The 25,908-nt window shown below is 45.9% G+C and overlaps 1 protein-coding gene and 1 non-coding gene across 3 annotated transcripts; one reads left to right on the top strand and one right to left on the bottom strand.

Moving 5' to 3' along the window:
* Positions 1-1,418: 1,418 nt before the first annotated feature.
* On the bottom strand, positions 1,419-25,258 carry TRIM27 (tripartite motif containing 27). 2 transcript variants are annotated; one of them, XM_032140385.2, is made up of 9 exons: positions 24,479-25,258; positions 23,156-23,251; positions 19,526-19,756; positions 10,883-10,905; positions 7,859-7,974; positions 7,694-7,726; positions 6,121-6,147; positions 2,970-3,081; positions 1,419-2,315 (listed from the first exon to the last, which is right to left on the bottom strand). In XM_032140385.2, exons 1-9 carry the CDS (start codon positions 24,896-24,898, stop codon positions 2,309-2,311), a joined length of 1,065 nt encoding a protein of 354 aa, XP_031996276.1. In that variant the 5' UTR covers positions 24,899-25,258; the 3' UTR covers positions 1,419-2,308. The 2 variants fall into 2 exon arrangements, with proteins under 2 accessions (XP_031996276.1, XP_031996275.1); XM_032140384.2 differs by having other exon boundaries at positions 1,419-3,081.
* LOC116460583 (U6 spliceosomal RNA) lies at positions 14,862-14,964 on the top strand. The gene has a single exon (XR_004245870.1). It is a non-coding gene; the product is annotated as a U6 spliceosomal RNA (small nuclear RNA).
* Positions 25,259-25,908: the final 650 nt, after the last annotated feature.

The raw sequence follows: 25,908 nt of genomic DNA on the forward strand, positions 1-25,908 counted from the left end.
CCAGTACACCCTGTGCAGCCGCTGGCCTGGGTGCTAAACCCCTCATTGCCCGGGGCTGGCAGGGCCGGCCGGCTGCTCCGAGTGCGGGGCCCGCTAAGCCCACGCCCACCCGGAACTCCAGCTGGCCTGCAAGTGCCACGCGCAGCCCTGGTTCCCGCTCGCGCCTCTCCCTCCACACCTACCTGCAAGCTGAGGGAGCCAGCTCTGGCCTTGGCCAGCCCAGAAAATGGCTCCCACAGTGCAGCGGTGGGCTGAAGGGCTCCTCAAGTGCCGCCGAAGTGGGAGCCCAGGCAGAGGCGGCGCCGAGAGCAAGCGTGGGCTGTGAGGACTGCCAGCACGCTGTCATCTCTCAACACCACCCACAAGAACTAGAAGATAACCAATAACACATGTTGTGGGGGCAGGACCTGATGTGGTCATGTGTTCCATCTCAGTTTGAATCCTGCCTCTGCTGCTTCCTAGCTGTGTACCTTGGATAACTCATTTACCCACTCTGCCGCAGTTTCTTTATCTGTAAAGACAGACAATAGTACATACTTGATAAAGTTATCATGAGCACTAAAGAAGTTACTGTGCATAAAGCTCTTCATATGATGTGCCAAGCACTGCTCTATGTTTGTTAGTAGTATTTACGTACCTGTATATATACTACCGTATACATTTAGATCTCAGAATATTTGGCAAAAGCTAATCTAGCCTCATGGAAGCTACTTTCTATAGCCCTGGTTCTATTATTTCCCTTAAAACCTGATGAATAAATGAAGAATTAGGACATGATATCACCAACTCATGAACCTCAGCCATGGAACCCCAATGCCTGGCACAATACTACAAAAAGGGCTTGAGAAAATACCTTCCTAGTAAAATTATAGGATTAACCAATATAATAAGAACTGTAGGGAGGCCAGGCGCGGTGGCTCACGCCTTTAATCCCAGCACTTTAGGAGGCCGAAACAGGTGGATCACAAGGGTCAGGAGTTCAAGACCAGCCTGGCCAAGATGGTGAAACCCCATCTCTACTAAAAATAAAAAATTAGCCAGGCGCAGTGGTAGGCGCCTGTAGTCCCAGCTACTCTGGAGGCTGAGGCAGGAGAATCGCTTGAACCTGGGAGGCAGAGGTTGCAGTGAGCCGAGATCGTGCCACTGCACTCTAGCCTGGGCGACAGAGCGAGACTCCATCTCAAAAAAAAAAAAAATAACTGTTGGCTATGAATGTCCAACACTACTTTCTTAGCACCACTAGAAAGCAGTGACATGGTACTGAGAAAGTGGTTTTATTTTCCAGTTTGAAGTAAACTATTGGCCAGAGTGGGATTTTTGGACCCATATAGGAAAGCAACACCATTAAGCATTTTCTCCCCACACCCATTCCAACATGTGAACCCAATCCTAACAATACCCAGAAATCAACAACAATGTAAACATCCATGTTCACTTTATTTTTAAACAGAGGGGCATGTACCCAAAGAGAAGCAGGAGTGAGAACCATCATGGGGGCTTGCTCGAAATCATCTGCCCCAGCCTTCTGACTTCAGAGTGTCTCATGATCCAATGGCCATGGGGATGGAGCTGCCCCTTGATAGTATGCACTTAAGAATGGTCAGTTCCCCCTTCCCCCAAAGGAAATGGAGAAAAGGACCCAAGAAGTCAATGAATCCCTGGAATATTGTCCCAGAATCCTTCCAGGGATGGTATACGACTGGCCACCAGTCCACAAATGTGACTGGTAAGGGATCTAGTAACAGAGGATGGAGATGGGCAGAATATTATCCTGGATGATATGCACCCAGCACTAGAATACACCTTTCATTAGAATGAAGGGAGCAGACAAAGCCCTCAGAAAAGATACAAAGGCAGAGACATTGATTAGAACATTATCTCATAACAGAGGTGGGGCCATTACCCACTATTATTGTAAAATAACTGTAACTTAACCAAAACACACACAGGCTTCTTTAATGGAGTTAATAAAACTATGGCAGATTGGGAATCAGGGGCAGAGGTACTGTTCCCAGAGAAAAACTGGGATAAAGGGAGCCATGCTGACAGGGCCTTGTTCCAGTCTAGGTTGTTAGAAAGGAGCCCTAGCCCAGAAATGACAGCAAATCGCCATAATCATTATGTGGGGCTGAACCAGAGGAAGCCAGGCTGAGCCAAGAAGCTGGAAGTATCTTGAATGTCTCTCCAAATCCAAAGATTATCCATACTCTTTATCCTTCCAGCAATGTGTAAAACCAGAAAGTGTGAAACACTGGAGGTGGACATCTGGTTTTTATTTCTAGGATATCTTGATACATCTCATTACATTTCACAATCTGCATGGGAAGGAAAAGGATGGTAGAGAACATGGACATCCTGTCTCCCACTGCAAGGGCGTGGAACATGGTAAGGATACCCAGCTGTGACAGGACATGGCAAGGCAACAAGATGCCTTGTGCCTGGCGTAGGATTACAGCCAACAGCCCTTTGGCCTGAATTCACCTCCTCAAGGGGAGGTCTCCATGGAATGACCATGATTCCCAACATGGCCAGAAAACCCATCTATCCCACTCATGGGGCAGATGATCAGAGGAGCTGCGCTTTTCCCTCCCGAGTAACTCAGACTGAAGTAGGGCCGGACAGGCCCACAAAAGGTAGCATGAGAGAAAGTGAAGGTGTGACACCTCTCTGTCACGTTGTAGAAGGAGACCTCACCAGCATCATAGTCCAAGAAAATCCCCACCCGCTGGAGCGGGGTCCGCAGGGGGAGGGCAGTCATTGGGGAGGTAAGAGCCCAATATTCTTTCCCATACCACAAAGACACTGCCCAGAATCCATTCTGGGGGGCTGAGGTTACTCCACCTTTTCTGCACACTGAGTCTTCACAGACACCTATGGTCCACTTGGCTTTATCTCCCACCTCTACCTCCCAATAATGTCTCCCAGCGATGAAGCACGGAGAGCCCAAGACACAGGGAAACAGATTGAACCTCTCGGGGTTGTCAGGCAGGTCCTGTTGGAGGTAACTGTACCGCACTTGCCGCAGATTATCAGAGAGGATCAGGCTGGGGTAGGCCGTGTCTGGGTCCAGAGTCACGTCCACTGCAGAGACAAAAAGAAGACAGTCAGCCGCGGGCCAGGAGAGCCTATTCTAGAACACCCAGCGCCTTTCTACTACCTTCCCAAGAATAAGAGGTTCCCACTAGAGGTTGCATGTATTTTATTTAAAATATATTCTAAACTTCACATTTCAAAAATTACTGCTTGGATTAGCTGGTTACCAGAATACACTGAAAATACAGAATTTTAGCCCCGTATCTTTTCTTTCACATCTGAAGCCACAATATCCATTATGAACTGATTTTAAGAGATAGGGTCTTGCTCTGTTGCCTAGGCTGGAGCACAGTGGTGTGGTCATAGTTCATTGTAACCCCAAACTCCTGGGCTCAGGTGATTCTCCTGCCTAAGACTCCCAAGTAGCTGGGACCATAGGTGTGCACTACCACCCTGGCTAATTTTTAAAAATTTTTTGTAGAGATGAGGTCTTACTATGTTGCCCAGGATGGTCTCGAACTCTTGGCCTCAAGCAATCCTCCCACCTCAACTTCCCAAAGCAATGTGATTTCAGGCATGAGCCACTGTGCCTGGCTGATATGCTGAATTGAGGTCTTCTTACACGCTCATCATCCCTTATTCTGAAAACTCCAGGGGCCCCAAGTTTCACAGAATTCAGAATATTACAGGTTTTAGGCAGGGTCTGGCACAGCATTCTATAATGAAATATTAATAGATCTGCTGTGAGATCCATGCATGTTTACATAATGAAGAATAAAGACTCTAAACGGTACCACATAAATTCAGGTTTTGATGCTATAATTAATTTCCTACAAAATAATGAAAAAGGTTTTGACTTTCAGAGATTTGGGATTTTAGAACTGTGGGTAAGGGACTGGGAACCTGTATTGGTATGCTTACCTTTTAAATCACTCTTTTAAAATTATTTTTTACTTTTTCTTATTTTTTTTTTTTTTTTTTTGAGACGGAGTCTCGCTCTGTCACCCAGGCTGGAGTACAGTGGTGCAATCTCGGCTCACTGCAAGCTCTGCCTCCCGGGTTCACGCCATTCTCCTGCCTCAGCCTCTCCAAGTAGCTGGGACTACAGGCGCCCGCCACCGCGCCCGGCTAATTTTTTTGTATTTTTAGTAGAGACGGGGTTTCACTGTGGTCTCGATCTCCTGACCTCGTGATCCGCCCGCCTCGGCCTCCCAAAGTGCTGGGATTACAAGCGTGAGCCACCGCGCCCGGCTTTTTTTTTTTTTTTTTGTATTTTTAGTAGAGACGGGGTTTCACCGTGGTCTCGATCTCCTGACCTCGTGATCCGCCCGCCTCGGCCTCCCAAAGTGCTGGGATTACAAGCGTGAGCCACCGCGCCCGGCCTACTTTTTCTTATTTTTTGAGATGAGGTCTCACTCTGTCACCCAGACTGTAGTAGTACAGTGGCATAATCATGGCTCACTGCAGACTTCATCTCCCGGGCTCAAGCAGACTTCCCATTTCAGCCTCCCAAAGTGTTAGGACTACAGGTGTGAGCCACTACACCCAGTCCAAATCACTCTTTTATCCATTCTATAAGATCTTTACTCTGCAGATCAAAGCTCTATTCATCTTCTTCTAACGTCCAGTACAAGACACGCATCCTCCAAGTTTTCCTTAATCTGCCCAGGCCATTACACTCTTCCTGTTCTGAAATCTAAAACTGTGTATGACCCATGTCATCTCCTCTGGCATTTAGTATTACAGCATCTTGCTATCAAGTGTTTTCCTGCTTCGAAAACACTGATAGTGGGCCGGGTATGTGGCTCATGCCTGTAATCTCAGCACTTTGGGAAGCTGAGGCAAGAGGATTGCTTGCATACAGGAGTTTGAGACCCTGTCTCTACAAAAAATAAAAGTAAAAAAATTAGGCAAGCATGGTGGTGCATGCCTGTAATTCCAGCTACTCAGGAGGCTGAGGCAGGAGGATCACTTGAGCCCAGGAGAATGAGGCTGCAGCAAGCTATCACCATGCCACTGCACACCAACCTGGGCAACAGAGAACCTGCCTCTAAAATGAATAATAATAAAAAATTTAAAAAATTAAAATCAATAAAATAAATACATAAAAATACTGGTATGTATTCTCTCATTTGCTCCTCACATCTTGTTCAGGAAGAAGAGTCCCAAACATTACCCCTCAGAAATTTAAGCCCACAAATTTTTACTCTCACAAAAGACAGGCAACTGGCAGAGGTAACCAAGAACCGCAGAACCCTTGGTTCCTGGTTCAACAATCTGTCTACAACAGTTGCCTACCTTCTTCTTGTGTCATGGGTATACCTCCAACCAGACAATGTAAACCCCAAGAGTAGGATGACTTACGCTTTTCTGTTCCTCTAAAATACCCTGCACATTAGGCAGTGTAGGATACAAGCAAAGTACTCAGTTAATACTTGTTGAAATTAAATATGGATCAGAGCCAGTGCACACCCAGGACTGCAGATCCACTGTATGTAAAGTCCTTCTCTTCATTTAGAGGACACTTCATAACAGAAGGTGACTGTGACTGTGGGACGAATACACCTTAGATTTGAGTACTTCTGCAATGTTAAATTAACCCAGGCTCTACAGTAGGGTGAAAGTGGTTGTGAGGGAGAAGGGGAGTTTCAAACTTTGCTCTGAGGCACAGTGATGGGATGACACAAGACTCCTAGACTTCCTCTAGCACTCAAGAGTAATAGTGGAGCTCAATCAGTCCTGCTTGTCACAAACCATGGTTTGACCCTGAAGCTGGGCAGGCAGAGCAGTGTACTAGTGTACCAGCTCTGTTCTACTTTTGGGGAACTGTGGTTTCCACCCTATAATCCTGCTTTAACACCTGAGATTGATTTTACCCTATGGCTTCAGCTCTGAGGCATTTCAGGAGGCAAAGATACTGTTAACGCATAGAAACAACTGAGGATTTTTGTGGTTGTTGTGTATCATCTTTATACATGTAACCTAAAGAATCCAAATCTAAGCAATTTCCAAATCATTCATAATAGTAGTTAGGTTCACAAGGATTTTTACTCCTTACCCTATATGGTTTTGTCTCTCATCACCTACCTGAGTATAACTGAGCCTCTCTTAATTCTGAAAGAATAAAAGAGAAAAGTTATGGAAGTCATGAGGGTTTCCAGGAAATACATAACAGAGGGGGCTTTGGTTAGTCATCATAAAGCAGTGGTCTCCACTAGAAACCCCAGAACCTCTGTTGTCAATCATGCACTAATTTTTTCATATGATGTATGGCTCTATCATCCAACCAAAAGCTTTAAGGGGAGAGGGATTGGGAATCTTAAGTACAGGGATAACCACATGCCTGAGACTGGCAGAATATGGGATCAAACTGAGCCAAGATCAAGAATTCCACCTTCCAGTGAGTCAGCTGATTTTGCAGAGGGAAACGCGGTTCCAACCCCACGTCATACATAACTTTTGAGTTTCGTAAGTCATCTGTGTACGAGAGCTGAATGGCTCAAGTGACACTCACTGACACTCTGGTGTAAACATGACCATTCATTTATAAGGCACATTATAGTTGAAACAGAATTTTTCACACATTATCCCATTAAGCCTTTTAAGTGGCAAGAAAAGAAGAGCCAGATCAAGGAAAGTCATGCCTGAACTAACCACTTCTGGTATTACCCACTGTATTGAGTGGAGTTTCTCCCCATTTGTCTTGCTTGTAGAGGACATGTATCTACTAGCTCTATGTTGCTAGATGCCCCAAAAAGTATGTATCTGAATAGATGCAATGCAAATAAGAACCCAGCATATATAAGACAGAAAATTATCAAAGATTGTGGGGGTTTGTAATTTCTAATAATTAAGAGAAGGGTTCACCTACATATAAGGATTTCAGAACCCAGCAGACTGCCCAGGAATTTTAGTATTCCTGGGTGGAATAATATACGGCCAACTCTTTACTGAACGTGGCTCGTGAGCAGAAAAATTTTAATTTGGAAAAGCTTCTCCAAATGCCTAGAACGATTTAATAAACATAAATATAGGACTTATTTATGTGTCAGGTTCTATTCTAGAAGTGTTAGAAATGGTAACTAACCTTAATTCTTAAAACTTAGGAAGTAAGAACTATTACTGTTCTGTTACAGATGAGGAAATTACTTGTTGAATCCTTACTAAGTGGTAGAGGCAGGCCCAGAACCCAGGCGGTCTGACTCCTGACTGCCCGCTCTTAACCACGTCCCTGGTGGTGCTGCCTGTCAGCGCTGCTTGATTCCTCCAGCCCGAGCTGGCACCTGTGCCCACAAGCAGTAGGAACTCAGTAAATTACAATGATAAACACTGGCTCAAGTGAAACGTATCCAAGGTAGTTTTTGTTCATTCTTTCCGAAGTAAACAATCAAATTAATTCTAGATTGATTAATTTTTGGATTGCTTATTTTTCTCCTCCATCAATGCAGATTCAGAATTGACTAAATACAGTTAACAGACTTCAAATTAAAACAAGAGGCTGTTAATTAAGAAAATTAATTAAGACCAAAGGGAAGATGTAAAATATCAGGGAAGGCTGGCCAATGGGTATCACCCTTATCCCATGTTTCCCACTTTCAGTGCAGGTGTTCTTTTTTCCAAGCAACTTTACATCAAAAGCCCAGTAGGTAGATAAATTTACCTTGGATTTTCTCCATATCTGACTGCATTTTTTCTAAGAAAAGAAAACAAGAAAATATTCAGTTTGCATCCCACTGTCTGGCTGGAAAATATATCCTTTCATCAGGCAATATGCAGATATTGAATATAAATCCATTTCCCCTCATGACACCTCTCCTCACTTTACCTGTGAACTGCTTTAGACTCTCCGTCAAGAATAGACATTTTTGGGCAAAAATGTGGATTTTCTCTTGCAAATCTGGAGGTGTGATCCAAGGTTCAGGAATCCTGATTCTTTCAGCCCTAAATTTAAAAAACATGAGTAAATTTTTTTTTTTTTTTTTTGAGATGGAGTTTCGCTCGTTGCCCAGGCTGGAGTGCAATGGCGCCATCTCAGCTCACCGCAACTTCCGCCTCCCAGGTTCAAGCGATTCTCCTGCCTCAGCCTCCTGAGTAGCTGGGATTACAGGCATGTGCCACCATACCCAGCTAATTTTGTATTTTTAGTAGAGATGGGGTTTCTCCATTATTGGTCAGGCTGGTCTCGAACTCCTGACCTCAGGTGATCCTCCTGCCTCGGCCTCCCAAAGTGCTGGGATTACAGGCGTAAGCTACCGCGTCCGGCCCAAGTAAATTATTTTTCCCAATTCCATGACCTTCCAGGAACTAGGACAGGGGCTAAGCCAAACTGTCTAGCGTACATGGACGGTCTTTAAAATCAGCCACTACAGCTTTTCCTACCTTCTCTTCCTGAGCTATGATCCTCTAGCCCAAAATAGGGTAGATATTGTACTCATTCTCATACCCTCCTAAAGCACCTAGCTCACAGCTTTTCAAATATTAAGTACTCAAAAAGATTTACGGAATTATATATGAGGCTGACTTTGCCAGAAAGCACGAGATTCCATGACAGTCCTTGATATTTATGGTGGGCAATTAACCCGAATTCTCAGGTTCCCAAATATGGAGAGAATGACATGTTCAGATAGAAGGGCACTGTGGGGTACAATACCCAATTCCCTAGCCCTGCAAGGATGTCTATAGCAAAGACTGCCAGTTGCCTATCCCATACCCTTTCTGCCAACTTCTGCCTTTTATGGCTCACAGCTGCCCAGTCCCTCATAGCTAGATGTGACCTTGTGACTAAGTTCTGGCCTATGAGAGGTAAGATGTATCTCATGGTGTTTTGAGAGGTCTACTTAAAAAAGTAACACGACTGGGAACAGTGGCTCATGCTTGCAATCCCAACACTTTCGGAGGCCAAGGTGGGAGAATTGCTTTGAGGCTAGGAGTTCAAGACCAGCCTGGGCAACATGGTGAGACCCTGCCTCTACAAAAAATAAAAATGAAAAAAAAAAAGAAGAAAAAAAAGTAATGTGATGTGACTTATCTCCTTCTTCTTGGTTGGCATTCTACCAGCTATCGTGGACTGTATGAGGACCATACCTTAGGGATGGTAGAACAGTGAATGGGGGCCGGGCGCGGTGGCTCACGCTTGTAATCCCAGCACTTTGGGAGGCCGAGGCGGGCGGATCACGAGGTCAGGAGATCAAGACCACAATGAAACCCCGTCTCTACTAAAAATACAAAAAATTAGCCGGGCGTGGTGGCGGGCGCCTGTAGTCCCAGCTACTCGGAGAGGCTGAGGCAGGAAAATGGCGTGAACCCGGGAGGCGGAGCTTGCAGTGAGCCAAGATTGCGCCACTGCACTCCAGCCTGGGCGACAAAGCGAGACACCGTCTCAAAAAAAAAAAAAAAAGAACAGTGAATGGGAAGAAACCTGAGTCTCTGAGGATCACTGGAGTTACTATACTAGCCACAGACTACCTACCTGCACATTTCTTATTTTTTTTTTTTTTTTTCTTGAGATGGAGTCAGGCTCTGTCGCCCAGGCTGGAGTGCAGTAGCATGATCTCAGCTCACTGCAACCTCTGCCACCCGAGTTTGAGCAATTCTCCTGCCTCAACCTCCCAATTAACTGGGCATGCACCACCACACCCAGCTAATTTTTGTATTTTTAGTAGAAACGGGGTTTCACCATGTTGGTCAGGCTGGTCTCGAACTCCTCACCTCAGGTGATCCGCCTGCCTTGGCCTCCCAAAATGCTGGGATTATAGGTGTGAGCCACCGCACCCAACCCGCACATTTCTTCTATTATGTTTAAGCCTTAAGCCAATAAAATTTTGGGTTTCCTATCTTATACAGCCAAATTCAATCCTTAATGTCACAAACTGCTAGGGTCTGAGGCAGCTAACTCTGTACGTTAGGTCAGAGCTAGACTGGCATCATAAAGTAGCAGGTAACGGTATTATTTGCTTGGGTCATCTGGCTGGGACTGGTATGAACTCCATCTTATCTCCATCCTAGGGTCCCTCAGGAACCTCAATTCCATCAACATGATTCTATCAACACAGGCCTCTCAGCCAAACTGCCCCATCTATAAGGACCTCCCCAATCTCCTTAAATGCTCCCACATAGTCAAGCTGCATTTTGCTTTAGAAGGTTTTCACCATTCAGGGTCTTAATCACCTTCACAGTACAGCTTCCTCAAAGTCAGTTTCCACCCCGAAGGCATTCTTGTACCAAACATGAGGTTCCCAAGGCCCATCCCACTTGCCTCATCATCCATCCTGCAAAACAGCTTTGCCCTGGCTTACTGCCCCCTCCAAGCTCTCCCTCTTTGATCGTGTTCCAGCTGCCAGGGAGTTCTTTCTTTTTTTTTTTTTTTTTTTTGATGGAACATAGAGAAATAGCAAGAGTAAGAATAAGAGCCAGAATCCAGGTGGCTCATCAGTAATTATGTAAATCCAGGCCAGTCACACCTTTCTTAGGCTTTATTTCCCCATTATAGAAAAAAAAAAAAAAATGAGATGATGAAGGGGGAAAGGATTCTGAAATGTATAGGAAGCAACAGACATAAACTACCCTTATATTCAGCCCAGGTCCCTGTAAGGCCACACCCTCTCCATGGAAGTGTCCTCATCCCCCTAATCCACCAGCAGCCTCCCACGTGAACCCCCTACTTCCTGAATTTTACTGAGTAGAGTTGTGGTTCATCTAATTCTTTGTATACTAGTGACTCTCTTCAGGGATATGTGTCAATTTGATAAGATGTCCATCCTCAGGCTCAGGGCTCCTTTCAGGATTTACAAATGTGAAGGAGACAGTCTTCTCATATTTGATTTAACACTAGGGAAACAGAAAACTATACCTGCTCAATGTGTCCCCAATGTCCTGCAAGAGAAGGGGAAAAAAAAAAAACCATGAGAAGTCATTTATAACTTCAGTTTTCTTTCACAGATGTTTGTTGAAAAACCAATTACAGACTGGCTCTCATGGGAGAAATTAGGGAGAAAAGGATCACTGGAACATAACTCAGTGTTGAGGAGCTAAAAGGCAGGAAGAAGAAAATGGGATGCATACTATTTGCTATACCAGCATTTCCCACACCCTCCTTCAGTATCCACCATGCACTGGTCAAGGACCTCAGGATTTCAAATTTACTAACTCAAGCATCCTATGACTGGACCTCAAGCTTGCCTACCTGTCCAGCTTGTTTTCTTTTTATTATGAAATAATTTCAAATATACAGAAAAGCTGTTAGTTCAAAGAACTCCAGTATGTTTTCTTTTCTTTTTTTTTTTTTTTTTGAGACGGAGTCTCACTCTGTGTAGCCCAGGCTGGAGTGCAATGGCGCGATCTTGGCTCACTGCAACCTCTGCCACCTGGGTTCGAGCAATTCTCCTGCCTCAGCCTCCTGAGTAGCTGGGACTACAGGTGTCTGCCACCACGCCCGGCTAGTTTTTCTATTTTTAGCACAGACAGCATTTCGCCATGTTGGACAGGATGGTCTTGAACTTCTGACCTCAGGTGATCCACCCGCCTCGGCCTCTCAAAGTGCTGGGATTACAAGTGTGAGCCAGCGGTGGCCTCTCCCTTCTTTCATACACAAAAAGTAGCATACTCTTATCAGGTGCAGTGGCTCATGCCTGGGCAACAAGAGTGAAACTCTGTCTCAGGGAAAAAAAAAAAAGTAGCATACTCTCTATTTTACATTTTTATTTTCCACAAAGCAATACATACTGAAAACCACTCCGTATCAGTTCATAGGTATCGTTCTTTTCCTTTTTTTTTAAACTTGGATAGTATTCCATAGTGTATATGTGCACAATTAACTAAAACAATCTTGCAGGTTTCGAAGTTAGACTATTTCCAGTATTTTTCAATTATAAAAATGTTGCAGCAAGTTTTCTTGTGCACATGTATTTTCAAATAATTTTCATACTTAGTTATATCTTCAAAGTAAATTCTTAGATTTTTTAAGTTTTTTATTGATACATAACAGACATACAGATTTGGGGGGTACATGTGATAATTTAACACATTCATAATTTGTAAAGAAATCAGTGTATTGGGATATCCATCACATCGTAAGTATTTGCCTTTTCTTTATGCAAGAAGCACTGCAATTATTCTCCTCTAGTCACTTTGGAATATAAAATAGGCCAGGCGCGGTGGCTCACGCCTGTAATCCCAGCACTTTGGGAGGTCCAGGTAGGCGGATCACCTGAGGTCGGGAGTTTGAGACCAGACTGGCCAACATGGAGAAACCCTGTCTCTACTAAAAATACAAAATTAGTCGGGCGTGGTGGCGTATGCCTGTAATCTCAGCTACTCGGGAGGCTGAGGCAGGAGAATCGCTTGAACCCAGGAGGCAGAGGTTGCAGTGAGCCGAGATCATGCCATCGTACTCCAGCCTGGGCAACAAGAGTGAAACTCTGTCTCAAAAAAATATATACATATATAATATATGTATGTATATGTGTGTGCATATACATAGATATATATAATAGATTTGTAAACTACAGTCACCCTACGGACCTATCAAACACTAGGTTTTATTTCTTCTATCAAACTGTGTATTTGTACCCATTAATCAATCTCTCCTCATCTTTCCTCCCTGTACCCTTCCTAAAAAAACTATTTGTTAATTCTAACTGTGTATACATACTCACACACACATACAGTTTTGTTAAACATTGAGAAATTCTCCTCCAAAAGGGTCATATGATTTTGCATTCCCACCAGCCCACTGGCATATGTGTGTCTCTGCCACACTTCGTCAACAGTGTTATTAAGTTGAAAATTTTTGCTATTGTAATGAGTAAGAAATGGTATCTTAGTGTGGTTTTAGTTTCCATTTCTCTTATTATAACTACAGCTGAGCATTTTTTCACATGTTCACAAAGCAATTTATGTCTTTTGCAGCTTGCCTATTTGTGCCTTTAACTCATTTTTCTCTAGAATTTTGGTCTTTTCTCTCTCAGTACTTAAAAGGTCTTTTTATGTTAGAACTATCACTTGTATTTGTGATAATTGTGGCAAATATTCAATTTTAATACCATCTTTTGACTGGTTACAATGTGTGTGCACTTTTTTCTTGTACTAATACCAACTGCTTTAATTATATGGGCTTTAAAATATGGTGTAATATCTAGTAGGGCCAGTTCTCCCTCAGAGCTCTTCTTTCACAGTGTAGCCCACCTATTTTTTTTTTTTTTTTTTAAGACAGAGTCTTGCTCTGTTGCCCATGCTGGAGTGCAGCGGTGCAATCATAGCTCACTGCAGGCTCAACCTCTTGGGCTCTAGTGATGTAGCCCAGCTTTTTTTTTTTTTTTTTTTTTTTTGAGACAGAGTCTTGATCTGCCTCCCAGGCTGGAGTGCAATGGCGCGATCTCAGCTCACTGCAACCTCCACCTCCAGGTTCAAGAGATTCTCCTGCCTCAGCCTCCCAGGTAGCTGAGATTACAGGCACGTGCCACCACACCCGGCTAATTTTTGGATTTTTAATAGCGACGGGGTTTTGCCATGTTGGCCAGGCTGGTCTCGAACTCCTGACCTAAGGTGATCCACCTGCCTCGGCCTCCCAAAGTACTGGGATTACAGGTGTGAGTCACTGCAACCGGCCTATCCCAGAAAAATAAGCACATAATAATATGTGCTTATTTTATATGTGCATATTATTATGTGCTTATTTTTCTATCTGAAGTTGACTGTCAATTTGTCTAGATCCAGAAAAAGAGCTTGTTGGTATTTTTGTTGAAATTGCAAGGTTGGGAGGGGGGATGAGGGATAAGAGATTACTTAATGGGTACAATGTACACTACCTGGGTGATGATTACACTGAAATCCGAGACTTCACTATACAATGTATCCAAGTAACAGAAAAAAAAAAGAAACAAACTGCATTTATGAATGTGAAGGACAACTTGCTTTCCCTGTCTTATCAAAGAACAAGTGATATCTCTTTTATTTGTTCAAGTTTATTTTGTGTCTTTCAGGAATGTCTGAATGTTTTATAATTTTCTCCACATAGGTTTTTGTATATTTCTTATAAATTTATTCTCAGATACATTTATTCTCAGATAATTTTATCACTTGCTTTTTTTGTTTGTTTTTTTGCAAATGGAAACAGCATGTTCTCTTCTAATATGTCTTCTAGTGGCTGCTATCTGGCATATGAAGGCTGCTGATTTCTGTATGTTAACTTCTTTCCCAATTTGTATACCTATAATTATTTTATTTAACTGAACTGGTTACAACCTTTAATGCAGTGTTAAATAGAGATAAATGATACTGAGCATCTGGCCTGTTTCTGATCTCAATGGGAATGCCTCCAGTATTGCCCCATTAAGTAATATTTATCCTGCTTTTCAGTGACTTCCAGCATAAACACTTCTTGATATTCATGGAGCCCCTCCTCCCTTACGGAGTCCATGACTTCTTTCTTTCTCTACTTTCCTCATCATCCACCTTCAGTTTCATGTTCCATCTGTTTAAAAAAATATTCTTTAAAAAAAAAAAAAAAGAAGCTTTAGACCAGGCGCAGTAGCTCATGTCTATTATACCAGCACTTTGGGAGGCCAAGGTAGGCAGATCACCTGAGGTCAGGAGTTCAAGACCAGCCTGGCCGACATGGTGAAACCCCATCTCTACCAAAAACACAAAAATTAGCTAGGTGTAGTGGTGTGTGCCTGTAATCCCAGCTACTCGGGAGGCTGAGGCAGGAGACTCACTCAGGAGGTGGAAGCTGCAGTGAGCTGAGATTGTGCCACTGCACTCCAGCCTGGGCAACAGAGTGAGACTTTGTCTCAAAAAAAAAAAAGGTTTTAAAATCTTAATTATGGCGCTTGCTTCAGCAGCAGGTATCCTCAAATGGGAACCATGCACAGAAGATTAGCATGGCTCCTGCACAAAGATAACACACAAATTTGTGAATCATTTTCTACTTTTAATGTTCACAGCAGCACTATTCACAATAGCCAAAAGGTGCAAACAACCAAAATGCCCATCGATTGATGAATAAACAAAACATATCATATATCCATACAATGAAATATTATTCAGCCATAAAGAGAAATAAAGTACTGAAACAGTGGAGTCTCACTCTATTGCATAGGCTGGAGTGCAATGGTGTGATCTCGGCTCGCAACCTCCGCCTCCCAGGTTCAAGTGATTCTCCTGCCTCAGCCTCCTGAGTAGCTGGGATTACAGGCATGCGCCACCACGCCTGGCTAATTTTTGTATTTTTAGTAGGGATGGGGTTTCACCATGTTGGCCAGGCTGGTCTTGAACTCCTGACCTCGTGATCTGCCCGCCTCGGCCTCCCGAAGTGCTGGGATTACAGGCGTGAGCCACCGCGCCCGGCCAGTACTGAAACATATTACAATATGAATGAATCTTTAAAAAAGTATGCTAAGTTATCGACAGGCCGGGGGTGGTGGCTCACACCTGTAATCTCAACACTTTGGGCGGCTGAGGCGGGTGGATCACCTGAAGTCGGGAGTTTGAGACTAGCCTGACCAACATGGAGAAACCCCGTCTCTACTAAAAATACAAAATTAGCCAGGCGTGGTGGCGCATGCCTGTAATACCAACTACTAGAAAGGCTGAGGCAGGGGAATCGCTTGAACCTGGGAGGCAGAGGTTGCAGTGAGCCGAGATTGTGCCATTACACTCCAGCCTGGGCAACAAGAGTGAAACTCCGCCTCAAAAAAAAAAAAAAAAGTATGCTAAGTGAAAGAAAAAGGCTACGTACTGTATGATTTCAATTATATCTAATATCTAGAATAGACTAATCCATAGAGTCAGGAGTTAGGGGTAGAAGGAAATGAGGAGTGATTGCTTAATAGTGTTAGGTTTCCTTTTGGGTGGTAAAAGTGTTTTAGATCCAGACAGTGGTTGATAATTGTACAACACTGTGGATTTACTAAACGCTACTTTGTGCCAGTTCTACACTTTAAAATGGTGAAATTTAGGTTACGTACATTTTACGATTAAAAAAATGAAGAAGGCTGGATGTAGTGGCTCACACCTGTAATCCTAGCACTTTGGGAGGCTGAGGCAGATGGACTGCTTGAGCCCAGGAATTCAAGAACAGCCGAGGCAACATGGCAAAACTCCCATCTCTACAAAAGTTACAAAAATTAGCCAAGCATGGTGGTTTACAACTGTAGTCCCAGCTACTTGGGAGGCTGAGGTGGGAAGATCATCTTAGTCTGGGAGGTCAAGGCTGCGGTGAGCCATGATCATGTCACTGCACTCTGGCCTGGGTTTCAGAGTGAGACCCTGTCTCAAACAACAATAAAAACTAAGGAAAAAAAAAACCTCAAGTCCATCTTGCAAAACCCCAATCCTGGACGAGACTGACCATCTGCTTACTTAATTGCTTGAACTTGGGAGGGGGATGTTGCAGTGAGCCAAGATCGCACCACTGCACTCCAGCCTGGGCAACAGAGCAAGACTCTGACTCAAAAAAAAAAAAAAAAAAAATAGAAAGTTACACAGCAGGGCAGAATGGTTACACTATAAATAGATGTGCACTGACCAAATACTCCTACTAGTTCTCGCAGACCAACTGTCTTTCCCATACTCTGAAACAATCATTTCTTCCCATACAACAGAAGACTCTCTGAAACTAATTCCTGGCACATGTACTTTAGTTCTCATTTCCGCCTGCCTTCTCAGGAACTGCACATTGCTGATCAGCACATGGTTTCTTTCTTCCTTTTTTTTTTTTTTTTTTTTTAGACAGGGTTTCGCTCTTGTTGCCCAGGTTGGAGTGCAATGGCGCCATCTCGGCTCACTGCAACCATCGTCTCCCTGGTTCAAGCGATTCTCCTGCCTCAGCCTCCTGAGTAGCTGGGATTACAAGCATGCGCCACCACACCTGGCTAATTTTGTATTTTTAGTAGGGATGGGGTTTCTCCATGTTGGTCAGGCTGGTCTCGATCTCCCAACCTCAGGTGATCTGCCCACCTCAGCCTCCCAAAGTGCTGGGATTACAGGCATGAGCCACCGGGCCCGGCCAGTATATGGTTTCTTGTGGCTTCGGCGTTCTCCCTCACCTGGAAACTTTGCAACATAGACTCCTTTCCATATGTATTTTGAAAATATGTCTAACTTCTAGTTTCTTTAACTAACCCCTCCAGATAAAACTCCATAATCCTGTCTCGTCTCTAAGTATTTTATTACATCCCCTTAACAGTTGTACTTGAAATAGTCATCTACTTGTGTAGTCTCCAGTCACCCGACCTAGTCACTACTCAACTCCCCCTAATGTGGCTCCTGCCCCAATTATTCCATTGTGGTAGTTCTACATATGGTCACCAATGATGGTCATGTTATTGAATCAAATGGGTATCAGCTTTGATATTATTTGACCTCAACTGCATTACTATGTTGTCGACTCCCTCCTTGCTTCGTCTCAAAAATAAAAAAAAGAGGAAGAAAAAAAGATATACATTTTTCTGATTTTTACCATTTAAAAATGTAAACTGGCCGGGCGCCGTGGCTCACACCTGTAATCCCAACACTTTGGGAGGCCCAGGAGGGCAGATCACGAGGTCAGGAGTTCAAGACCAGCCTGACCAACATGGTGAAACCCCACCTCTACTAAAAATACAAAAATTAGCCAGGCGTGGTGGTGTGCACCTGTAATCTCAGCTACTCAGGAGGTTGAGGCAGGAGAATCGCTTGAACCCAGGAGGCGGAGGTTGCAGTGAACCAAGATCGCACCACTGCACTCCAGCCTGGGCAACAGAGCAAGACTCAGTCTCAAAATATAAATAATATTAAATTAAAATTAAAATGTAAAAACTATACTTATGGCCAGGTGCGGTGGCTCATGCCTAAAATCCCAGCACTTTGGGAGGCCGAGGCTGGTGGATCACGAGGTCAGGAGTTCAAGACCATCCTGGGCAACATGGTGAAACCCCCGTCTCTATTAAAAATACAAAAAATTAGCTGGGCGCGGTGGCGCATGCCCGTAATCCCAGCTACTCGGGAGGCCAAGGCAGGAGAATCGCTTGAACTCGAAGGGCAGAGGTTGCAGTGAGCTGAGATCGCGCCCGCGCCCCCCCACCTGGAGAACAAGGGTAAACTTCTTCCTAAAAAAAAAAAAAAAAAAACCATACTTATTGCCCAGGACACACAAAAACAGGTGATGAACCATAATTTGCTGACCCTTGCCCTATGCCATCATCCATTTTTATTTTTATTTTTTTGAGACAGAGTCTTGTTCTGTTGCCCAGGCTGGAGTGCAGTGGTGCGATCTTGGCTCACTGCAACCTCCTCCTCCTGGTTTCGGGCAAGTCCTTGCCTCAGCCTCCCGTGTAGCTGGGACTACAGGCACACAGCCATGCCTGGCTAGTTTTTGTATTTTTAGTGGAGATGGGGTTTCACCATCTTGGCCAGGCTGGTCTTGAACTCCTAGACCTTGTGATCCACCTGCCTTGGCCCCCCAAAATGCTGGGATTACAGGTGTGAGCCACCACACCTGGCCCGCCATCATCCATTTTTAATGGCTTTTATCAAATACCTATAAGAACTGTCTAGGCCGGGCGTGGTGGCTCACGCTTGTAATCCCAGCACTTTGGGAGGCCGAGGCGGGCGGATCATGAGGTCAGGAGATCGAGACCACGGTGAAACCCCGTCTCTACTAAAAATACAAAAATATTAGCCGGGCGTGGTGGCGGGCGCCTGTAGTCCCAGCTACTCGGAGAGGCTGAGGCAGGAGAATGGCGTGAACCCGGGAGGCGGAGCTTGCAGTGAGCCGAGATTGCGCCACTGCACTCCAGCCTGGGCGACAGAGAGAGACTCCGTCTCAAAAAACAAAACAAAACAAAACAAAAAAAGAACTGTCTGATCGCCACACTAAAATATAATTCAGGAAAGCTTATTTGGCACTTAATCCCAGTGCCTAGAATAGTGCCTGACACAAAGCAAATAATTAATATGCACTGAATGAGCAAATGACAGATAGGCATTAGCTCATTTCCTGTAGTCTTGCTGGGGTAGGTCTGCTGCAGCTTTATCACCTGCTCTACCAAGGTTAAATCACAGGACTGCTCAGTTAACCTAACCACTCCTGCTCAAGTGTTCATTGTTTTGTGACTACAGTAATACGTTAAAACTACAAGATACTGGAGTAAGGAGACTCTTTGAATGACATGTGGTCTAAGCCCCTCATTATTGAACAAATGAGGTCACCGAGGCCCAAAAAGGTTGAAAGCCTTGCCTGTAATCAGACCACTTGTCAGTGCTGGGCAGGCACAAGCACCAGGTCTTCTTTTTGCCATTTCCATGAGACAATGCAATTGACTAATTCAAGTTGTGTGAACCAGAACTTCTAGTTTACACAGTTTCCTTCCAAGGTCACAATATAGAGTTTGGCAAGCTCTTGCTATTCCTGCAGAGTTAAAAAGAAGACAGGGGGTCCTGGATACTACTTGGCAAAGGAGAAGGGAGGATATTTTCAGTGGGTGCTGCTCTGGCAGGGCTCTGCAGGCCTTACCTGCAGGAGCTCCCTGGTGGGCTGCTGCTGCTTCTCTTCTAGCTGAGCGATCAGGCTGCTGAGGTGGGAGATGTTGCAAGAGAACTGGGTGATGGCACCATTGATGCTATTGTAGATGGCCAAGTCTAGCTCCTCAAGGCGGGCCAGGAGGCGATACTCATGCTCCTTTAAGGAGTGATACAGCTGCTCAAACTCCCAAACAATCTTCTCCCTCTCCATCTGGGTTAGGCTCTATGCAGATGACAGGGAAAGGCAGTAAAGAGAAAAATGGCTCATTTCTAGGGCCTTCATAGTTCTCCCGTGACCACATACCCCAAGACCTCATTATGGATAAAACAAGCACAGTGCTAACTCATTATTTCCAGTCTTTACTGACTGGATATATAATGCCCAGGAACTGCATTACCCCAGTGATTATTAAGACATAGTCCCTGTTCTCAAGTAACTCAGAGAAGTGAGTCACGTTCATGTGATAATATGTAGTCATGGATGGGTAATTAAAGACAGGGTGACAGCCTGCAATGAAAGAAACTGGTACCATCTTCACAGAAGCAATTTCACACAATGTTTATGTGATGAACAAGAGTTCACCACATAGGCAATGAGCGGGAAACCTTTCCAGGCAGAAGAAATGGCACAGGTAAAAGAGTGGGGAGAGAAAGCAAATGGTGCTATCTGGCTGGAGCACATGAGTGTTGAGCGAAGGGACCAGAAAAGGTAAGGCCTTGTCATGCCTGGCCTGGGAGGCTGGGGGTAAGGACTCTATCCCAACTGGGAAGCATGGAAGATTGTCACACAGGAAAGTGACAGGGTCAGATATGTCCCCTATGGAGGATGGAACAACCAATAAGTTTCCTTGTCCAATTTCCCTGGGCCCTTCATATGTAATCCATACCCGCTCTCTGCCCTTCATGGGTGTTCACCAACTGCTGTCTCTAGCTTTGGGTGGGAGGGGGAGAGGTGGTCTCCCCATGATTCACTCTTGGTGCTGATTTGTTTGCCATAACTTACTGTCCTTTGTTCTTCACCCCACCCCCACCACCAACAGGACTCTATTATAAACTTTTGTTCTAAACAAGGAGCCAGGCCGGGCATAGTGGCTCACGTCTGTAATCCCAGCACTTTGGAGGCCGAGGTGGGCGGATCACCTTAGGTCAGGAGTTCAAGACCAGCCTAACCAACATGGAGAAACACCATCTCTACTAAAAATACAAAATTAGCTGGGGTGGTGGTGCATGCCTGTAATCCCAGCTACTCAGGAGACTGAGGCAGGAGAATCGCTTGAACCCGGGAGGCGGAGGTTGCAGTGAGCCAAGATCGTGCCATTGCACTCCAGCCTGGGCAACAAGAGCAAAACTCTGTCTCAAAATAAATAAGTAAACAAGGAGCCAGCAACGAGCTCCAAAGGAGTCAAGTGAAGTTGTATTGGACATAGCCATACCCTGCATTTACGTATTCGCAATGGCTGCTTTTGAGCTACAACAGAGCTAATCAGCTGTGACACAGTCCATATAGCCCACAAAGCTAAAAATATTCACTATCTGACTCTTTTTAAAAAATGTGCCAACACCTGTTCCAAACTCAGCTTCTCCTGAGAACCTTCCCCTACTGACTATCCCTCTAACCACCCTTCTTAGACACTCACTATGCACATATGTCTTTGTTTGTAAATCCTTTTCAAAGGTCATACTTCGTGTCAGCTGGGTAATTCTTTCAAAGACATAAACTATATAAAATAATCTTAGAAATGAAAAATTAAGGCTGAAACAATCCTTAAATATCAACTAATTCAGTGTTTCTCAAAGGGGGTGCTACTGGCACCTTGGAAGGACAATTCTGCCTGGCATGGGACTATTTCTTGCATTGTAAGACACTTAGCATTTCTGCCCAACCTCTCCAATCACTCGATTCTTCTGAAGACAGCCAAAGACATACCCACACACCATTGTAGAGGACAAAAAGGCAGTACTAGCCTTGCTAGTCTAGTCTAACTGACTTGTTTCACAGATGAGCAAACTGAGGCCCATAGAGGTTGTATGACTCCATCTATACAACAGAGTAGTGTCAGCCTAGAAGCATGTCCAGGTGCCCTGATTTCTCAGAGAAGGGCTGTTCTCCCCTTTGATAATCCTCCCACAGAGGATACCATCGTGTGCATAATGATTTGAGTCCACTTAGGCTCACTGAGACGATTCTCCATCAGACCTATTTTCAAAAAGGAGAGCTGAAGTCTCAGTGGATTGTGTGGGCAGAGCAAGTGGTGGGATCTAAGGACACCATGGGAATGAGTTCGTGGTCCAGAAGTTCTTTACTACACCCTACCAGGACTGACAAAATGACGCTAGACTCTACTAGTCTGGGACTTTACTTTTCAGATAGAAATACCTCTAGTGGGTAGAGATTGGTAATGTTTTATTTATTGTTCAAAAAACATTTTTAAACACCTAAGTGGTGGATATACAAATGCATATTATAAATTTATAAATGTCTCTGTACTTTTTGTCTTTTTTTTTTTTTCCTTGAGACGGAGTTTCGCCCTTGTTGCCCAGGCTGGAGTGCAATGGCGCGATCTCGGCTCACTGCAACCTCCGCCTCCCGGGTTCAAGCAATTCTCCTGCCTCAGCCTCCTGAATAGCTGGGATTACAGGTGTGCACCACCACGCCCAGCTAATTTTTTGTATTTTTAGTAGAGACAGGGTTTCACATGGCCAGGCTGGTCTTGAACTCCTGACCTCAGGTGATCCGCCCACCTCAGCCTCGCAGAGTGCTGGGATTACAAGTGTGAGCCACCATGCCCCGCCTTGTTTTTTTTTTTTTCTTTTCAAAACAAAATTCCGGGCTGGGTGCAGTGGCTCACACCTGTAATCCCAGCACTTTGGGAGGCCAAGGCAGGTGGATCACTTGAGGTCAGGAGTTGGAGACCAGCCTGGGCAATATGGTGAAACCCCATCTCTACTAAAAATACAAAAATTAGCTGAGTCTGTTGGCATACGCCTGTAGCCTCAGCTACCTGGGAGGCTGAGGTGGGAGAATCGCTTGAACTGGGAGGCAGAGGTTGCAGTGAGCCAAAACCTCCCCATTGCACTCCAGCCTGGGTGACAGAGTGAGACCCGGCCAAAAAAAAAAAAATTCCCATATACCCCTAATATAAATTAACACATCAGCCACTTGTTGAGGCCTTGAGAGACTGGAGGAAGAGGGCAGAGTAAAAAATTCAGAATTAAGGCATTGTTAAGAAAGGAGAATAACCCAAAGAGAAGCAACAGCGGGGATTACACAAATCCACTATTAGCAATTGTCTGCAGAATGGTACCAACGCAAGCTAACTGTATCTAATAATTTTACCTATCTCAGCTTTGCCAAGGATCAACCTTGGTCTACGCAGTTAGCAGGTTAAAGTAAACTGACAGGTCTGATTTCCAAGGGTTCCAAACTTGGCTTCTCCATGCTTTCCCCAAAAGTAAGGGAATGTCTTAGTTCTCCAGGCGAGTTCCCACTGCCATGTGCGGTTGATCCACTTCTACCTACAAGTTCTGGGTGACATGCTGGACAAGTTTAAGGGAATTAACATCAGCTCTACAGAAGAGGGGAGGACCAGAAGAACCAACTGTGAATTCCAACAACCCTTACCAAGAGTTCAGCTCGTGCCTGTTCCCCCTGGGCCCGACGTCTCTTCTTTAAATCTTTCACTCTTTTTAAATGGTCGAGCTGGTTCTGGATTTGCTCCTGAGAAAAGCAAAACAGATGGGCAGTTCAAAATTAGGTAGACCTTAGTATCAGCATGGCACTTCTTATCACACACATGGAGTCCACACACCTGATGCCAAGTCTCTAATTGGCACTTATCCTTAGGCCACACTGCCACCCACAAGAGAAAGACTCAGGGCGCAGGGGCCAACAAGCCACTCCTTTGGCAATCTGTGTCTATCTTAGCAGCCTGTGGCTTCAACCACTCAGCTACCTCGTCAGGACTATTTGTCTATCTTAAACAACGAGTCATCTACCTGTCCCTGGTAGGATATTGCATGACTTAGCGGAACTGTGACTGGAGTAGCAGGCTTAGAGCTATGTTGTATTGTAGCTCTTCCACATAGGCACACTATTAACGTGACTTATTATTTCCCTCATGTGTGAAATGGGCAACCATCTTCCCAACCTACTCAAGAGTTCTCACCAAAGTGAGTGAAATACAGCTGAAAGGAACATAAATGTTAAGTGATTGATTACACATGAATGTACTCATATTTAAACACGGACATAATTGTGTACGCATTCCTGAAGCCCTCAACGTACAGAAAATACACAGTATCATGGACTCCTTGAAGGTCACCTTACAACTGTTTTATATGTAATACTTTGTTTCCACGTTTCTGTTTAGCTGTGCCAGTTCATAAAGGGCTCTGTGAGTCACATGATTCCACAATATTCCTCATAACTGTGTTATCTCCTGAGTCTCAGAGTGGTTAAGTGACTTACTCAAGTAGCGAAAAGCTGTTCTTTTCTGTGAGTTTCTAGACCAGGACGGATTGCAGGAAAGTGCTGGGGAAATGCTTATAGACTAAGGAATGGGCATAAATCAGTTAACGTCCAACTGCGTTTTGTCTGAGAGCCGATGGGAGTACGAGTGTCTGCAGCTTGTCGATGTGCACGCGGTTTTATGCACTTTTATACTGTCAAAAGGATGTCTCCGTGTACCATGTGTCCGTGAGACAGGAAACATGGGGGTAAATAGAGAAAGGAGAGTGGGGGTGGGGACATTCCTGGCTTCCTCGCCAGCTACAGGTTTTCCTCCAAATCTGAGTGCTGAGGCTCTGGAGCGGACAGAGAGGAAATGACGGCTGTGAACCACACGTCCGGCTCAGCCATTTTCTAGGCGGAAAAAGGGAAGCCCCTTTGGCTCTCTCCTCCCTTTGTCCGACTCGCGCTCCCGCCCTCCCGGATCCGCGCCCTCACCTTGAAGCCCTCCACCGCCTCCTCGAGCGGCAGCACGCTGTGGCCGCGGTGCTCGCGGGAGCGGTCGCACACCACGCAGATGGGCATCTGGTCCTCCTCGCAGTACAGCTTCAGGGGCTCGCGGTGCTTCTCGCACACGCCCATCTCGCCGCCGGGCCCCGACGGCCGCTCGGTGCGCAGCTGCTTCACCAGTTGGGTCACGTTGGCCAGGTGCCGGTTGGGCCGCATGTGCCTCTGCGGGAAGGTCTCCCGGCACTGCGGGCACGACACGTTAGTCTCTGCCGTGCCCCAGCAGCGGGCGAGGCACGCGCAACAGATGTTATGGCCGCAGTCGAGCATCATGGGCTCTGCAAAGTACTGCAGGCACACGGGGCAGGTGGTCTCCTGCTGCAGGCACTCGGCCACGCTCCCGGAGGCCATGACGCCGGCCTGCGGGGGCGCACGGGCATGGGCCCCGGCGCCGAGCTCTGCACGGAGCCCAACTCTCCGGCGCTCTCTCCGGTTCGCTGTTCCTAAGAGGCACCGAGCGGACGGAGGGCGGCGCCTCTCGGGCCCGTATCCCAGCGCGCCCGCGCACCGAAGGCTCAGAGTGGCCCGGCCGCTCCCTGCGCCTGTGCCCCCTAAACGAGCGCGGGAATACGGCCGGCGCACAGAGGCTCGCGGCCACGCTAGTGGGGCAGGAATGGGTAGCCGAGGGTCAGGGTCTCAGGGCCAGGCGGGCAAAGAGCGCAAGACAACGTGGCCGCGTCCGAGCGGATCCCGGCGGCCGCGTAAACCCCACCCCAGCGCGAGCGGAAGAGGCGGCTCGCGGGGGCGGGGCTTGGCCCGCGCTTCCAGCGAGTGACAATATTTCGTGGCCTCGGGGCCTGAGCAGTTTCCTCTTGGAAAGGCCGAGGAGGCTTCGCCACTCTCCCTTGGGCGGATCGCGCCGAAGCTCTAGCCTAGGGCACTGGTCACAAGAGCAGCTGGTGCCACACGCTCCGGGCCTATAAACTTCTGCGGCTGCCGGGCCCGGGCCCCTAGTCTTTTGTTGGGTTTCCTCTTGGTGCCAGGTCTCAGCCCCTGCAAAAGAAAGCTGGCTTTGGCCGCGCGCAGTGGCTCACGCCTGTAGTCCCAGCATTTGGGAGGCCGAGGCGGGTGGATCACGAGGTCAGGAGATCGAGACTATCCTGGCCAACATGGTAAAACCCCATCTCTACTAAAAATAGAAAAATTAGCCGGGTAGGCGCCTGTAGTCCCAGCTACTCAGGAGGCTGAGGCAGCAGAATCGCTTGAACCCAGGAGGCGGAGGTTGCAGTGACCCGAGATCGCCACTGCACTCCAGTCTGGGGGACAGTGGGAGACTCTGTCTCAAAAAAAGAAAAGAAAGAAAGAAAGCTGGCTTTGTGTAGGTGCTGGGGAGCGCAAACACCTGGCCTCCCCAAGAGGCT

Source organism: Hylobates moloch, unplaced genomic scaffold (genome assembly GCF_009828535.3).
Source record: "Hylobates moloch isolate HMO894 unplaced genomic scaffold, HMol_V3 SCAFFOLD_20, whole genome shotgun sequence".
NCBI classification, from domain to species: domain Eukaryota; kingdom Metazoa; phylum Chordata; class Mammalia; order Primates; family Hylobatidae; genus Hylobates; species Hylobates moloch.

Excerpts from the sequence above, each read along its gene's own strand:
- TRIM27 (XM_032140384.2), bottom strand. The coding sequence starts at position 24,898 with ATGGCCTCCGGGAGCGTGGCCGAGTGCCTGCAGCAGGAGACCACCTGC. Across the intron at positions 6,148-7,693 it reads AGATATGGAGAAAATCCAAG|AATTAAGAGAGGCTCAGTTA; the intron begins GTAAATTTATCT and ends TTATTCTTTCAG. Across the intron at positions 3,082-6,120 it reads AGAGGCTCAGTTATACTCAG|TGGACGTGACTCTGGACCCA; the intron begins GTAGGTGATGAG and ends TTGTCTCTGCAG.